The 17647-nt window shown below is 45.4% G+C and overlaps 1 protein-coding gene across 1 annotated transcript in view; it reads left to right on the top strand.

Moving 5' to 3' along the window:
• Positions 1-15189, top strand: part of RAB1A (RAB1A, member RAS oncogene family) — a 91573-nt gene extending 76384 nt beyond the window's left edge. Inside the window, exons 5-6 of the mRNA XM_030196361.1 lie at positions 12408-12539; positions 12834-15189. Of these exons, the coding sequence (XP_030052221.1) occupies positions 12408-12539; positions 12834-13031 (330 nt within the window). The 3' untranslated portion in view covers positions 13032-15189. The remainder of the gene's footprint in view (positions 1-12407; positions 12540-12833) is intronic.
• The last annotated feature ends 2458 nt before the right edge of the window (positions 15190-17647 follow it).

Genomic DNA, 17647 nt, shown 5'->3' with positions numbered 1-17647 from the left:
GTGGGAACCTGGTGACCACTCGGAGAAGCATTACAGCAATGCTGTGATTACACTAAAGCTCCTAATGTCGGTTGTTTGGGCCACCAAAATATGGACTGTATAAAGGAATAATGTAAAGGCTCTGCATGGGTTCCGCTCCCCCCTTGAATGACACCTCAGTGTTTTGTTTTGTTTTGGGGGGGGAGAAGGTGGAGAATAGGACTTAGACCCAAATGGTTGAAGGTGATAGCAAACTGCAAATGACAGGTTCTGGTGATGGGGCCATTGCCCTGGAAGGGAGGGGTCCCACTGCGGCCACAGAGTCCTTGAGAATTGGGATCTTCTGGAGCCCCAATCTGTGCTTCAAGAGATCAAGGTGGCAAGCAGCAGTCAGAGGCAAATCTGGCTCTCTGCCTGCCCATGTCCTCTGCGGAGGAATCATGGGGGTGGAGGAGGTTGACACTACTACTACTACTACTACTTACATTTCTAGAGCGCTACTAGGGTACGCAGCGCTGTACAATTTAACAAAGAGAGACAGTCCCTGCTCAAAGAGCTTACAATCTAATAGACAAGTGAACGGTCGGTCCGATCGGGGCAGTCAAATTGGGGCAGTCTGGATTCACTGAACGGTAAGGGTTAGGTGCCGAACGCAGCATTGAAGAGGTGGGCTTTAAGCAAAGACTTGAAGATGGGCAGGGAGGGGCTTGGCGTAAGGGTTCAGGAAGGTTGTTCAAGCATAGGGTGAGGCGAGGCAGAATGAGCGGAGCCTGGAGTTGGCGGTGGTGGAGAAGGGTACTGAGAGGAGGGATTTATCCTGTGAACGGAGGTTACGGGCGGGAACGTAAGGGGAGATGAGGGTAGAGAGGTAGTGAGGGGCAGCAGACTGAGTGCATTTGTAGGTAAGAAGGAGAAGCTTGAATTGAATGCGGTATCTGATCGGAAGCCAGTGAAGTGACCTGAGGAGAGGGGTGATATGAGTATATCGGTTCTGGCGGAATATGAGACGTGCAGCAGACACTGAGGACTCTGCTCCCCAGGTGAGGAAGAGGAAACTCCTCAGTGGTGTACAGTTCCACAGGATGAATTCAGCCACCTAATTAACTCAGTTATCTTAGCATTATGGATCCTGGCAGTGCCCCAAGCTGAACCTGAAGATGGGGATCCCATTCTTGAAGGTTTTAGAAACCATTCAAGGCCTACCCATTTGAATAGGGTCCTCTTACAAATAGTTTTGATGGAGTGGGAGGCTCCTAAAGGCATCTTGAGGGGCACCACACTGTTGCTAGGATCGGGACAAATTTTTCTGACTGCCTAAGGGGATGTCCCGGTAATAGGAATGACAGAGACCATCAAGATACCAGTAGAAAGGGATTAGGCCCTTAAGGATACTCATGACTGAAAGGTGGAGCAGCTGGTGAAGTAGGCGTTTGCAACTTCAATAATGGGAATTCAGGATTCTGTTAAGATAGGTCCAGCAGTTGCCGCAGTTCCAGGAGATGGCCTGTGCGGTGTCTGGGGTGACATTTCTGCTGTATGTTCTTATGACGGGATCTGCTTTCTTCCCATGTGGTGGCATCCATGGTCATGGCCTGTAGTTGGCTTTGGCTTCTCTGTTGGGCATCCAATCTGGTCTCCAAGAGACGCCTGAGCAAGCTATCCTTCCGGGGCCACTTGCTGTTCAGCAAGGGAAAGGGGAAGGTATTTTTTGGTATACCGCCTTTCTTTGGTACAATCAAAATGGTTTACTTACTGTATTATATACATGTACTCACAATCTGTTTTGTTTTGGGTTTTTTGTGTGTGTGTACTTGGGGCAGTGAAGGATTAAGTGACTTGCCCAGAGTAAAAAGGAGCTACAGTGGGAATCAAACCTGGTTCTCCTGCTTCTCAGGCCACTGAACTAACTATTAAGCAGCTACTCAACACTCTGGCAGGACTACCATTTCAGTAGTTAAAGGCTCTTTTTTTTTTTTTTTTTTTTCTCCTGGTGGCTGTTTGTTCAGCCAGGTGAGTTTCTAAGTTACAGGTATTGTCCTACAAGGAACTGAACTTGTGCTTCGCAGATGAGGCAGTTTCTCCTCTGTACAGTTGAATCTAACTTGCCATAAGTGGTTTCTCCATTTTATGTGAACCAGGTGGTATCTGACATGAGCAGGAGGGCGGGCTTCAACGGGATTGTAGCTTGTTTTTTTGTGATACCTGGAAATGACAAATTCCTTTCGAAAGTTGGATAGGATTTTCATCTTGTTTCGGGGTCTGCACAGAGGGGATGCAGCTTCTAAGTCATCCATAAGACAGTGAATTAAGGTGGCCATTGAAGCAGTGACATTCTCCAATGGAAGACTGTTTCACTGGAGCTTCAAGGGCACAGGTATTCTGTGTTAAAGGCAGGTTGGTACTTCCAGAAGACATTGTATGGCATGACTTGGTCATCAATTCATTGTGAAGCATTACAGGATTGCCAAGCGAAGCTTCATCTATGGCTAGAACATCGGAGCTGTGGTGCAGGGGTCCTTGTTCCCTAACCCACAATGTACTTACTACTTTTGTACATCCCATTGGTCTGGACTGGTCTAGCAAGATGAAAAAGAAGGTGAAACTTTATTCATATCTGTTAATTTCTTTTCTTGAATTCTGCTGGACCAGTCTAGAACCTGTTGTTGAGGGATGTCTCTGGGCTTCACTCCCTCTCTCCCACTGAGCCTTATGTTGTGAATAGTTTTAATTGGTAGGGGGAAGTTAACCTATTATTTCTGCAGTAGTTCTCTAAGGGACTTTTTCTGTTGTACTAAGCTGATTTGACGTTGGCATATTGATTTCCAGACGGCACCATCCCTTATACTGGTGATGTCACTAGGAGAGTTCAGTTTCTCTACCTCAGTCTGCTGATAAGGGCACATAATCCATTTGTCTGGACTGGTCAAGCAGGATTCAAGGAAAGGAAATTAACAAGTATGAATAAGTTTCACCATACTAATGCAAATATTAAAATGAATGCGGAAAGGTGGGACACGTCTTGCCCCATTAGACTGATAGAAATGATGCCTTTGGAGAGGGCTTGTGTAGCACAGTGGGTGTTAAGACCACTAGAGACAAAAACAGCGCAGCAAAATATTTACATAGGATATTCATAGTACTAGCAAGAGGGTGTTTGTGTTTGTTGGCTGAAACCAGATCCTCTTGTGTTACTAGTCTGAGTAGCATTTTGAAATGCAAGAAAAGGAAAGGAGAGCATGCAGTAGGTCTGAGAAACAGAGCACCAGAAGGTCATATATCAGCTGTTGAAGAGGCTTTTTCCCTGTGACTTTATACAGGGTTGTTATCATTCCACTGTGCAGTTTCCTCCTTGTGACTGGAAATCCCAATATGGAATTGTTGCAATAAAGTGAGGGAGTGATATGGTGTTAGGTGATGGTATACTTGCAGTGTTAAAGTATTACTAGTATGATAGGGCACAAAGAGGAGGTTTGTATACTCGCACTCCTTTTCTGTAAGAGAACAAGAATGGAGTGATTGTCCTGCACACTCTGCTTTACCCAGCTGGGTACAAGGATATATCATGACTGCTGTTTAAAAATTTTTTTTAAATTGTTACAATCACAATTTATTTAAAACATTGATATTCTGCCTGGCTTATGCTAAGTAGATAAATGTAAATTAAACATAAGATATGCACCCATTGCTACCAGTTATTTTGCTATGAGTTTAAGCTGTGGATTTATTGACATCGTACATTTGGCAGAAGGTAGATGGGGGTTTTGCCTTGTATTTGTGTAGTTTGATACCAATTGCTCATGTTTGTACAGAATTGCTGAATGGGGGTGATAGTAATCCTGTGTTTCTGTATATTGGAAATATCGAACATTTAATCAAAATGAAAGTTAAAAAAACTTTAAAAACCTTACAAGCAGTAAACTATAAATAAGGTAAACAACCCACTATTAACAACTTAAAAATTATATTAGGTCAGATATTTCTAAATGCTGACATAAAAGGAAGACTTCTGAGCTAGAAGCCATTATTTGCTTAAATGAGGACTTTCCAGCTCTGTGACCATTGTAATAATAAACCATACAGGCCAGTGCATCACTTTGCTTTGAAAAGATTTTTTTTTTTTTTAAATGAGGAGGAACCACTATGATAGCATGTTGGAAATGATTCCAAATGTAGTGTAAATGGAATTTGCTTCTACAGAAAGTTAGGAATGAGATAGATATTCAATAGATGCCCTGAATATGTTTAAAAAAAGTTAAAAATTAAATCTAAATATCGCAGTTTATCTAGTTATTTTGATAAATTGCTTTTTAAAAACTTACCAGGCTGTTGACTGCTTAAATGTTTAACTGGATGACTCATTGCCCTGTTAAATTTAACCAGTTGAATACAGGAGGGACGAATAGTTTAAAAATAAAATACATAAAAAGTTTGAGCTCTGACTTCTTAAGCCTAATGAAAAAACAAACTGACATTAACTGGATATTTTCAAACAGTTCTAAAATAATCTGTGAAGGGCAATATAACAAATGCCATGAATGAATAAGTTAATTAATCTATTTACCTTTTATAGTGTCTAATTTAAAAATAACTTATTGAACTATCTTTGGCTGTAATATTAATCTCTGTATATACATTGTCAGGAATAGTATTCTATGTTTTGCTGGTTAGACTGTACAGTTTGAGACATCTTGCAGATCTGTTTTTCATACTGCAAGCCTCCAGAGGCAGTGTGCAACAGATGAGTGTAACTTGAGCTTGTGGGGCCCTGTGTTAGACTACAATAGACCAGTGTTTGCCATAATGCAAATATCCAAATTCAGACTGCAAATACTTTCACGTATTCTCAGTAAACTTGCTGACACAACAAGCCAAAACAATCTTGTAGTGCATACTTCAATAAACCATTTGTGATGTATGAAGTTTCTACAGGGAAGACTAACTGCCCATGGTGATGCCAAATAGTTCATTTTAGATTTAAATTGCGATTTTGGATTTAGCTCATGCCCTTTCAGTAATAGCTTGAGACAAGCTGTATTCAGATACAGTGGGTTTTACCCTACCCTGGAGGGCTCACAATCTAAGTTTGTACCTGAGGTAGTGAAAGGTGAAGTGACTTATCTAAGATCACAAGGAATGACAGTGGGATTTCAGATGTCGTAGGGAACTCATGGATTGTGATTTACAGCATGAATATGCATGAGAGAAACTTACATCCACTACCCTTGTACGCAGATATGCCTCGGGCATATTCATTGTAAAAATCCAGAAAAGCTGGCTGATTTGGGGAGCTTTTGAATGGAAGCAATGAATGATATAACATGCCAGAGGTTTTAGGGCTGTTATTAACACTGACAGCTTCCTACAACTTTTGATATGGGACGGGAGGACTACAACCTTATAAACAGAAAAGAGATGGTTCACCAGCTTTTGATTGTGTTCAAGCATGTGTAAGCTAAATTGTGCATTCCTGTTTACTGTAAACTTATTCTCCGAGGACAAGCAGGCTGCTTGTTCTCACTGATGGGGTTGACGTCCTCGGCAGCCCCCTCCATCGGAAAGTTTACTAGCAAAGGCCTTTGCTAGTCCTCGCGCGCCCATGCGTACCGCGCATGCGCGGCCGTCTTCCCGCCCGAAACCGGCTCGAGCCGGCCAGTCTTCTTTCGTCCGCACTCGGTACGGTCGTGTTACGCCGTTCGTGCCCCAGAGAGTCGACCTCGCGCGTCCTTTTCGACGTGTTTTTGTCCTTTTTTTTTTCCTGAAAAAGTTCGGGAAGCGCTCCGGTAGTATTCCGGAAGACCCTTTCGGGTTTTCTGCCCTTCCCGTATTTCTCAGTTTTGCCCCGTAAGTTTTCTTTCGTTGTCGGGGTAGGCCTCTTTTGGCCTCGGTCGAGATTTTTCTCCCTCTAAATTTTGGTGCTTCAATTTTCGCCATTTCGGCTTTTGATTTCGCCGGCGTGATTTTTCCGCCCATGACATCGAAGCCTTCCAGCGGCTTCAAGAAGTGCACCCAGTGCGCCCGGTAATCTCGCTCACTGATAGGCACTCTGCGTGTCTTCAGTGTCTAGGGGCCCAGCACCACCCTCAGAACTGCCGTCTGTGTTCCCTGTTACAAAGGCGGACTCAGGTAGCGAGATTAGCCAGTGGAACGTTTGTTCTCGGGCTCTTCGTCGGCATCGGCACCGGAGGGCATCGAGTGCATCGACGTCGTCAGCGTCCGGACCATCTTCTTGGCTGCCGCTCCATCGACTGCATCGAGGCATCTGACCTCTGCATCGGCGCCGAGGCATCGGGCGACTGTATCGACGTCGGTGGTACCGAGACTTCGTCTGCTGATGTCGTCGGACGGAGGTGCATCGTCAGGAGTGCAGGTGAGGGCTGTCCATTCCCCTGCTGGTGGCGGTGAGCCTTCGGGTGGGTCTCCTCCTACCCTGAGGGCTCCTGCGGTACAGCCCCCCCAGGATCGACCCTCTTCGGTCTCGGCCCCGAGGAAGCGACGGATGGATTCTACGTCCTCCTCGTCGGTGCCGGGGAGCTCCGGTGACATGCTTCGGAAGAAGTCGAAGAAGCATCGACACCGGTCCCTCCCCATGTCGGCACCGAGAGCTCTGGGTCGCCGAGGGATTCGCACCCAGCAGGCATCAGCACCGAGAGGACCGCTCACCCTCTGTTCAGGAGGTGTCGATGCGCTCCACTCTGGACAGCCCGGAACAGCCTCCTCGCCCGGAACAGGTTCTGGCGTCGACGCCTGCATCGACCTCTCAGCCTTTCTCTGCAGCCGCTCTAAACGAGAGCCTCCGGGCCGTTCTCCCAGAGATTCTGGGAGAGCTGTTGCGCCTACCCCTCCGGTACCGGCGGTGCTTGCGCCTCCGGTACCGTCGAGCGTGGCGCCGGCCTGCCCATCGCCCGGGTTGAGGTGACCGCGGCCACCTCCCAGGAAGGCTCCCCGACTACGTCGGCGGAGGGAGCTTCGCCGATGCGGGCGAGGGAGTCTACTCTCGACCCCCCCACCGTGGACGGGGTTCCACCGAGTCGAGCAGGGCGAGGTTGCAGACACAGGTCCGTGAACTTGTGTCTGACACCGAGGGTGAGGCCTCGTGGGAGGAAGAGGAGGACCCCAGATATTTCTCTGACGATGAGTCTGAGGGTCTTCCTTCTGATCCCACTTCCTCTCCTGAAAGACAGCTTTCTCCTCCCGAGCGTCTGTCTTTTGCTTCCTTTGTCCGGGAGATGGTCTACGGCCATCCCCTTCCCGGTGGTTGTGGAGGACGAGCCCAGGGCTGAAATGTTTGAGCTCCTGGACTATCCTTCTCCACCTAAGGGAAGCGTCCACTGTTCCCTTGCACCCATGTCCTGAAAAAGAACATTGCTTGCGAACTGGACCAAGCCACTAAGTAATCCCCACATTCCCAAGAGATCGAGTCCAGTCCCGGATCCATGGGGACCCAGAGCTGATGCGCACCCAGTTGCCTCATGACCAGAGTCCATGTGGATTTGGCCCTAAAGAAGGCTAAGAGTTCTAGGGAGCATGCTTCGCGCCCCCGGGCAAAGACCCTAGAACCTTAGACTCCTTTGGGAGGAAGGCCTACCATTCTTCTATGCTCGTGGCCAAGATCCAGTCTTACCAGCTCTACACGAGCATACACATGCGGAACAATGTGCGGCAGTTGGCGGGCTTGGTTGATGCTCTTCCCCCTGAGCAAGCCAAGCCTTTTCAGGAGGTGGTCAGGCAGCTGAAGGCGTACAGAAAATTCCTGGCCAGAGGAGTTTATGAAACTTTTGATGTTGCGTCCAGGGCCGCTGCTCAAGTGTGGTGATGCGCAGGCTCCTCCATGGCTGCGTGCCGCCGACCTGGAGAATAGACTCCAGCAGCGGATTGCGGACTCGCCTTGCCGTGCGGACAACATTTTTGGAGAAAAAGTCGAGCAGGTGGTAGAGTCTCTCCACCAGCGGGACACCGCATTCGACAAGTTCTCCCGCCGGCAGCCTTCAGCCTCTACCTCTACAGGTAGAAAGATTTTTCGGGGGAAGGAAGACTGGTCCCTATGCTTCTGGTAAGCGTAGGTACAATCCTCCTTCTCGACAGCCTGCGGCCCAGGCTACGCCCCAGCGCGCTCGCTCCTCGTCAGCAGCGGCGCCTCAGCAAGGCCCCGCGGCTCCCCAGCAAAAGCAAGGGGCGAGCTTTTGACTGGCTCCAGCAGAGCATAGCCGACATCCAAGTGTCAGTGCCGGGCGACCTGCCAGTCGGGGGGAGGTTGAAAGCTTTTCACCAAAGGTGGCCTCTCATAACCTCCGATCGGTGGGTTCTCCAAATAGTCCGGCAAGGATACACCCTCAATTTGGCCTCAAACCTCCAAATTGTCCACCGGGAGCTCAGTCTTACAGCTTCCAGCACAAGCAGGTACTTGCAGAGGAACTCTCCGCCCTTCTCAGCGCCAATGCGGTCGAGCCCGTGCCATCCGGGCAAGAAGGGCTGGGATTCTATTCCAGGTACTTCCTTGTGGAAAAGAAAACAGGGGGGATGCGTCCCATCCTAGACCTAAGGGCCCTGAACAAATATCTCGTAAAGAAAGTTCAGGATGCTTTCCCTGGCACCCTTCTCCCCATGATTCAGCAAAACGATTGGCTATGCTCTCTGGACTTGAAGGATGCCTACACTCACATCCCGATACTGCCAGCTCACAGACAGTATCTGCGATTTCAGTTGGGCACACGCCACTTCCGTACTGTGTGCTACCCTTTGGGCTCGCCTCTGCGCCCAGGGTGTTCACAAAGTGCCTAGCTGTGGTAGCAGCGGCACTTCGCAGGCTGGGGGTGCACGTGTTCCCATATCTCGACGATTGGCTGGTGAAGAACACATCCGAGGCAGGAGCCCTGCAGTCCATGCAGATGACTATTCGCCTCCTGGAGCTACTGGGGTTTGTGATAAATTACCCAAAGTCCCATCTTTCCCCAGTACAGAAACTCGAATTCATAGGAGCCCTGCTGGATTCTCGGACGGCTCGCGCCTATCTCCCAGAGGCGAGAGCCAACAACTTGTTGTCCCTCGTCTCGCGGGTGCGAGCGTCCCAGCAGATCACAGCTCGGCAGATGTTGAGATTGCTGGGCCACATGGCCTCCACAGTTCATGTGACTCCCATGGCCCGCCTTCACATGCGATCTGCTCAATGGACCCTAGCCTCCCAGTGGTATCAGGCCGCTGGGGGACTAGAGGACGTGATCCACCTGTCCACGAGTTTTCTCAAATCCCTGTATTGGTGGACGATTTGCTCCAATTTGACTCTGGGACGTCCTTCCAAATTCCTCAGCCACAAAAAGTGCTGACCACGGATGCGTCTCTCCTGGGATGGGGAGCTCATGTCGATGGGCTTCACACCCAAGGAAGTTGGTCCCTCCAAGAACGCGATCTACAGATCAATCTTCTGGAGTTGCGAGCGATCTGGAACGCTCTGAAGGCTTTCAGAGATCGGCTGTCCCACCAAATTGCTCCAAATTCAGACAGACAACCAGGTTGCCATGTACTATGTCAACAAGCAGGGGGGCACCGGATCTCGCCCCCTGTGTCAGGAAGCCGTCAGCATGTGGCTCTGGGCTCGCCGTCTCGGCATGGTGCTCCAAGCCACATATCTGGCAGGCGGTAAACAACAGTCTGGCCGACAGGTTGAGCAGGATTATGCAACCTCACGAGTGGTCGCGTCAGTTCCAGGGTAGTGCGACAGATCTTCCAAGCGTGGGGCACCCCCTTGGTGGATCTCTTCGCATCTCGAGCGAACCACAAAGTCCCTCAGTTCTGTTCCAGGCTTCAGGCCTCCGGCAGACTAGCATCGGATGCCTTCCTCCTGGATTGGGGGGAGGGCCTGCTGTATGCTTATCCTCCCATCCCTCTAGTGGGGAAGACTTTGTTGAAACTCAAGCAAGACCGAGGCACCATGATTCTGATTGCTCCTTTTGGCCGCGTCAGATCTGGTTCCCCCTTCTTCTGGAGTTATCCTCCGAAGAACCGTGGAGATTGGAGTGTTTTCCGACCCTCATCACACAGGATGAGGGGGCGCTCTTCTGCATCCCAACCTCCAGTCTCTGGCTCTCACGGCCTGGATGTTGAGGGCGTAGACTTTGCCTCTTGGGTCTGTCAGAGGGTGTCTCCCGCATCTTGCTTGCTTCCAGGAAAGACTCCACTAAGAGAAGTTACTTCTTCCATTGGAGTAGGTTTGCCATCTGGTGTGACAGCAAGGCCCTAGCTCCTCGCTCTTGTCCTACACAGACCCTGCTTGAATACCTTCTGCACTTGTCTGAGTCTGGTCTCAAGACCACTCTGTAAGAGTTCACCTTAGCGCAATCAGTGCATACCATTACCATGTGGAAGGTAAGCCGATCTCGGGACAGCCTTTAGTTGTTCGCTTCATGAGAGGTTTGCTTTTGTCAAAGCCCCCTGTCAAGCCTCCTACAGTGTCATGGATCTCAATGTCGTTCTCACCCAGCTGATGAAACCTCCTTTTGAGCCACTGAATTCCTGCCATCTGAGTACTTGACCTGGAAGGTCATTTTCTTGGTGGCAGTTACTTCAGCTCGTAGAGTCAGTGAGCTTCAGGGCCCTGGTAGCCCAGGCCCCTTACACCAAATTTCATCATAACAGAGTAGTCCTCCGCACTCACCCTAAGTTCTTGCCAAAGGTCGTGTCGGAGTTCCATCTGAACCAGTCAATTGTCTTGCCAACATTTTTTCCCCGTCCTCATTCCTGCCCTGCTGAACGTCAGCTGCACACATTGGACTGCAAGAGAGCATTGGCCTTCTACCTGGAGCGGACACAGCCCCACAGACAGTCCGCCCAATTGTTTGTTTCTTTTGATCCCAATAGGAGGGGAGTGGCTGTAGGGAAACGCACCATATCCAATTGGCTAGCAGATTGCATTTCCTTCACTTACGCCCAGGCGGGGCTGGCTCTTGAGGGTCATGTCACGGCTCATAATGTTAGAGCCATGGCTGCGTCGGTAGCCCACTTTGAAGTCAGCCTCCATTGAAGAAATTTGCAAAGCTGCGACGTGGTCATCTGTCCACACATTCACATCTCATTACTGCCTGCAGCAGGATACCCGACGCGACAGTCGGTTCGGGCAGTCAGTTCTTCAGAACCTGTTTGGGCTTTAGGATCCAACTCCACCCCCGAGGGCCCTGTTTGTTCTGTTCCAGGCTGCACTCTCAGTTAGTTGGTAAATTTTTTAGGTCAATCTCAGTATGTCCTCGCCGTTGCGAGGCCCAATTGACCATGGTTGTTGTTTTGAGTGAGCCTGGGGGCTAGGGATACCCCATCAGTGAGAACAAGCAGCCTGCTTGTCCTCGGAGAAAGCTAATGCTACATACCTGTAGAAGGTATTCTCCGAGGACAGCAGGCTGATTGTTCTCACAAACCCGCCCGCCTCCCCTTTGGAGTTGAGTCTTCCCTTGAACTGTATTGTTTGCTACATACTGGACTGGCCGGCTCGAGCCGGTTTCGGGCGGGAAGACGGCCGCGCATGCGCGGTGCGCATGGGCGCGCGAGGACTAGCAAAGGCCTTTGCTAGTAAACTTTCCGATGGAGGGGGCTGCCGAGGACGTCAACCCATCAGTGAGGAACAATCAGCCTGCTGTCCTCGGAGAATACCTTCTACAGGTATGTAGCATTCGCTTTTTTAGCTGTATAATGTCTTTGATACACAACAGGTTACGCTGCTGTTTCAAACTTTGTAATGTCACTTTATTTGTGCATTAGCATGTTAACAATAGGCCTAATAGCATAGACAACAGTAATGTAAATCAAATACAACAGAAATTATAGCAGATTGTTCATCTCTTATCCAGAAACAAGCTGGAAACAGACTGCCTCAGAGACCAAATCCAATAAATAAAAATAAGTGCTCGTTTCCAATCCATTCCCAATAACAAACATTAAAACTCCCCAGTGTAAATCCCTGCTACAGACCTCTTTCTCTCACTCTCACACACACTGGAATAGAAAACATTGCAAGCTAAAATATTCATCAAAATGTACTCGTAGTTATAGTTAACCCATCTAAACATCTTCCTTATCTTGTAATCCCATTCCAGAAGTTAATCAGAGTTCCAAACAGCCACAGTGGCAATCATTAAAGGGCAGTGGTAAAAAAACAAGCCAGGTCCAGTTTTACCTTAGTGTCTAAAACTTCCTACCTTGTTTGTGGGCATTCTCTTTTTAAAAGTTTAAAAATCATGGTGCCTATCACAAAGACCGCAGTCTCCAAATGGGGTACAAATGTAACAGATAAATCAATACCTTGTAAGCATTTTTTTGATGATGAGAATATTGTGAAATATAAAGTTCTTCAAGGGTTCATGACAAAGTCCTCCAAAGACAAATAGTTTTTGCTCCAGGGATTTGTTTTACAAAATATTCAGAGTAAAAATATTTCTGTCTTCCAGGAATCCTTTAATAATGTTAAACAGTGGCTGCAAGAAATAGATCGTTATGCCAGTGAAAATGTTAACAAGTTGTTGGTAGGGAACAAATGCGATTTGACCACAAAGAAAGTAGTAGACTACACAACAGCAAAGGTAATGTGATGCATGGCTTATATTGATGAATTGTTAAAGCTGATACATGTATGGGAGGGCTTGACTGGGGAGGGGGAGTGTTGAAATTGTTAAAGTTATTGACTATGAAGCTTCAAAGACCCCTTGGATTTTCCTAAGCAGTGCTACATTTATGGCAAGTTAATGATGTAAGTGAGGTGTTAAGAACATTTCTTACATGGGAGACGGTTTAGTGCCCTGAGAGTGAAACTGACAAGTTAGCCCACTTTGTCCACATTAGCCTGCAGTTTACATGCCCTGTTTTCCATTTTACAGGAATTTGCAGATTCTCTTGGCATTCCATTTTTGGAAACGAGTGCAAAAAATGCAACAAATGTAGAACAGGCTTTCATGACGATGGCAGCCGAGATTAAGAAGCGAATGGGCCCTGGAGCCACAGCTGGCGGTGCTGAGAAATCCAACGTGAAAATTCAGAGCACTCCAGTCAAGCAATCTGGAGGAGGCTGCTGCTAAGACCACCTACCCTTTTTTTTCTTCCTCCTTGCAGCAGTCCAATTTGCAATCTGAACCTAAGTGACAAAAACAAAATTGCCTGAATTGTACTGTATGTAGCCGCACTACAGCAGATTCTTACCACCTCCCCAAAGGTCAGCAATTGTAAATGGTCAATACTGACTTTTTTTTATTCCCTTGACTCAAGACAGCTAACTTCATTTTCAGAATTGTTGTAAACCTTTTCGTGTGCCAGTTTATAAATAATGTGTGTAATCCTTGTTGCTTTATTGATACCAGACTGTCTCCTGTGGTTAGGATATTTTTGTTTTGATGTTTCTGTTGGCATGTGTAGATATCAGGTTTAGTCTTCTGAAGATGAAGTTCAGCCATTTTGTATGAAGCAGCACAGCTGTGTCTGTCACTTTCCATGCATAAAATAAAGTTTAGTGGGATGTTAAATGTTAAGATATGATTTGCTAGTTTTTTTTCTTGTAGCATTATAAATGGAAAGATTACATCTCTGATTAATAGGTCTCTTCATACTCTGCATATAATTTGTGGCTGCAGAATATTGTAATTTGTTGCACAATATGTAACAAACTGAAGAAATGTTTAATAAATATTGTACTTATTGGAAGTAATATCAAACTGTATGGTGATAAGTATTGTCTTAATTCTTTATAGATAAGGAGAGGAGAGAAAGCTATTTAATTCTTTCTGGGATTTGTTTTGGCTTGTTTGTACCCTAAATGTAAATTAAATGTGCGGCCAGGGTACTTTAGGCAAAACCCAGTGACAAATGCTCTTTTTCTTAAAGTATAACTAGCAAGTAATTAACCTATATAACATCAATAACAGTTCAGAGAATTTAGATATATATATATGTGTGTGTGTGAATGGGAATTGTCATGGAAACAAGGACAAGAGAATTAATTTTAAATATGGGTGGTTTGCTAGCAAGTATAACACATTCAAAATGTACAGTATTTTCCCTAGTTTAATCATTGAGATGGATCATTTTTTGTTTGTAATTTCCATTTGGCTTTATTTAGAAAACATAGCTGTGAAGGATCCTTTGTGGCAGCAGTAGAAAACAGTGTTTTTCTCCTGATGTAAACTCTAACAGATTCATTAAGTGAAAGTTGTGTATTCTTGTCAGCATGTTATATTTTTCATGGTTATTGCCATACATTTAGAATGTTTATTAGTATAGACAAATGTTATATAGATTCCATCTTGAGCAAGGACTGCAGATGAGTAACTTTAATTTTTATGAACACTGAAACAAACAAAAGTCTGTAGAAACAGTGTAAAGCTTGTATCTAAAATCATAAATGAACATTTTCTTAAATAATGATGTGTTGAAATGATTTGGTAGGTGAAACTTTGTTGAACAATACTAGTAGATGTTAGTGGAATTTTGATTTGGCATTCAGGCCACTGAGTCCATGGAACAATGTCTCATGTCTGTACAGAGTGCTGGGTAAAGGAATGAGCATATGGTTTATCGGTTTGAATTTCATATTTACATTGTGGCTGGACTCTGTAAAGCAGCCGAGGCAGTGGAAGCAGCCACAGTGCCACTGAAGATGGTTCTGCTGCAGAGGAAGCATTGGACTCTACCACCCTGCTCTGCCACCACAGAGACAGCAGAGCCCTTGTTAGTGAACAGTCTCCCTCGCTGCAGCGGCTTTCTCTGTACCCTACCTCCCTATTCCTTTTTGAACAAGGTGGTCATGATGGCACTACTATACTGTATCAATAGCCAATGTTGGCACTAACCAACCAGAGGGCAGCGCAATCAATGCTTACTGTTCTGCTTTCCTCTAAACTATTTCAATGGACAGTACAAATATAACATTTAAAATCATCTGTCTTTTTTTTTTTCATGCTTATCCACTTTATATGCAAAGAGAAAACTGCAGGACTTTGGATGTAGTATAATTACACAGTCCTAAGTGTGCAACAGCATCTGGCTTCACACCTTTTGCAAACTGTGTGTAATGGCACTATAATCCAACCATTGTCTACTGAGTGATTTTAATTTTTATGTGGTCTTACTTCCATCTGCTGTGTCAAGAATAATCAACTTTCAGTACCTTTTATTTATGTGGACTCCATAGCCATGATCTAGAAATCTTTATGCAATCTTTCAATAAACTACCAGGAAGCTTTACATACATTTCTTGGCTTGTTTTCAAGAATGTCTACATTCTTTTGGATTTGATTTTCAATGATGCAACAGACTGTTATCTGAGTTTGCAGTGTTTGTGAATTTCTCTTTTGCAGTGTTAGTCAGTGGAAGCTTAGATGCTGACAGTGCAGACTGATGATGCTAGCAAGGTAGCTAAGCAAAACTGGAAATATTGCTGCAGCTACTGGACAGAATGGAGCACATTGCTGGATGCTTAGGAGAATCAATCAAAAAATCAAAAATCCTCATCTTTAATTGAATGTTGATTTTCACAGCAGATACCACCGGAGGATCTCTGACCAGCCATGTAAAAATTAGCACTCTGATGCCTTTTCTTTTGCTCACGACTATTAAATGTTTAAAATCTGCACAGTAAACAGTTTCTGTGTTTGCTATTGTTTAAAGCTATGAGCATTAAGAAGGCTAATATAATTTCTAGGGTCAGTGCTGTAAGCTTGACTATGTGCTGACCCTTACCACACAGATTCCTAGTGCAAGCCAATTGCAAACTTTTAGCTCCTCAATGCAGTAAGCAAATAGCATGCGAATTACTGCCGCATTTAAAAAGTGTGCACTGTCAAAAAACCAATGCTGCGGTAATACACAGCTGTTTGCTGCATTGAAGAGTAAAATATCTCCTTTTCTGCTAGTGTGTGAGCAAGAATTGTCTCATGCATTGACAGAAAGACATTAGGAAAAAAATAAACAGCCTTCCAGCCTGAGTCCTCTCTTCCCTTCCCTTAAACCTGACATTCAAAACTAAATCTGTACTGGTCTAGTGAACCTTCCTCTCCCTCCCCATACACACACCCCTTTGAGATATTTGTTTATTCCACACTTGATATACCACCTTCCTGTAGATACAGTCAAAGCGGTTTACATATACTATTTTTTGCAGGTACTTTTCTGTCCTTAATGAGCTCATAGTCTAAGCAGATGAGAGGCAGGAGCGATGCTCAGGTACTCCTGTCTCCACACCACCATCTCTAGAAAAACTGGTGCATCCTGGGACACACCACGCAGAATCAGTCTGCTAAATAAGGGAATTATTGCCTTACTCGGCAGTCTTCCTGAAATGCTGTAAAAATTCAGCACTAGAGAAAAAAATGTTTAAAAAAAAAAAAAAAAAGCTGTACTAGTATTTAGCAGAGTTCATTAATATTAAGGAGCTATTTTTGATGTAGTAACTTGTGTGCCATATGTGCTACCTTTTAGCACTGTGATTTTATGTTAATTTTCTCACACTAATCTCTCTCCTTGCAGCAGGGAGTAGGATTATTGCAGGATGCTCAAGTGTAAACCCACTGCACTATCAGGTAGTGTGGCTTACTTCATTGACCCCACTATGGGTGGTTTTGTATTAACAAAAACAAAGAATAACAGCTTGGCCTGGTCCTGTTTATACAGTATGTGAGACTTAAAAATTTACAGTACACAGCAAATAGCAGTACTTAATTAAAAGCAGTACTGTGCAGGTAGTTATGAACATCTTTGGGGCCCTTTTACTAAGTTGCACTAGCAAATGGGCTTAACGAGTCCTAACTTGTGACTTTCAAAGCCCATTTCTAGCATGTTAGTGCGTAATGCAGCTTAGTAAAAGGCCCCTTTGTGAGTCTCCTGATTCTTGGAGCAGGAACATATGTGCATTGCAGCAAACTAGCTGATGTCTGAACCAATCTGAGCTGATTTGTTTCTATACTCTGTGGTTTATTCCATTTTCCAAATGAGCCTGTCACCACTTTAATGTATTTTAAAGTTCCATAATAATGTTTCTTTAAGTTTGGGGAGGGCATTGTTGTCTGCTGCTGAAATCTGTCCGCTGTGCTTGTGAGCTAATATGATATACTAATATTTTACAAACTCTATGGTAACTGGGCAGTAAGCAACATAAAATCAATACTTCACAGAACAGGGTATGTCTAAAATGATGTAGAATAATAAAACATCTGTAAAAAAAAAAAAAAAAAAACCTACCTGTAAAACAAGCTGCTGTAAGTGCTTTTTCTGGCATTTAACATCACTTCCCATTTCTTGACACTGCTGGTGCAACTGTAGATATGTGAAGACATCTGTGCCATGCTGGAAAGTAAATTGTTCACTTCAGTCCCAAGCACTGCCTCTTCCTGTTCAGTTTCATAGGGTGCCTATTAGTTGAGGCAGAATTATCACTCCTTCCCCTAATGCAATCCTGATAATAAAAAAAAAAATAAACTGGGACAGACTTATGAGAAGTCCATGGCTGTTTGGACTTGAGGAACACTGTTACAAGCAAGATGAGTTGGGGTTTTTTTGGTCTTGGGGTTAGATGTATTGTGAAAAGGTTACTCTGGTTTCTGGCTTTTATGTCATTATACCTGTCCTGAGAATTTGGTTACTGTAGGTTGAATACTTTGGGGTATACACAAGTGACTTAACCTCATCTTTTATGCCACTTTTTTCT

This window comes from Microcaecilia unicolor, chromosome 3 (genome assembly GCF_901765095.1).
Source record: "Microcaecilia unicolor chromosome 3, aMicUni1.1, whole genome shotgun sequence".
NCBI lineage: Eukaryota > Metazoa > Chordata > Amphibia > Gymnophiona > Siphonopidae > Microcaecilia > Microcaecilia unicolor.
Note: the sequence above shows the minus strand (reverse complement) of the source record. Positions and strands in the feature narration are given on the sequence as shown.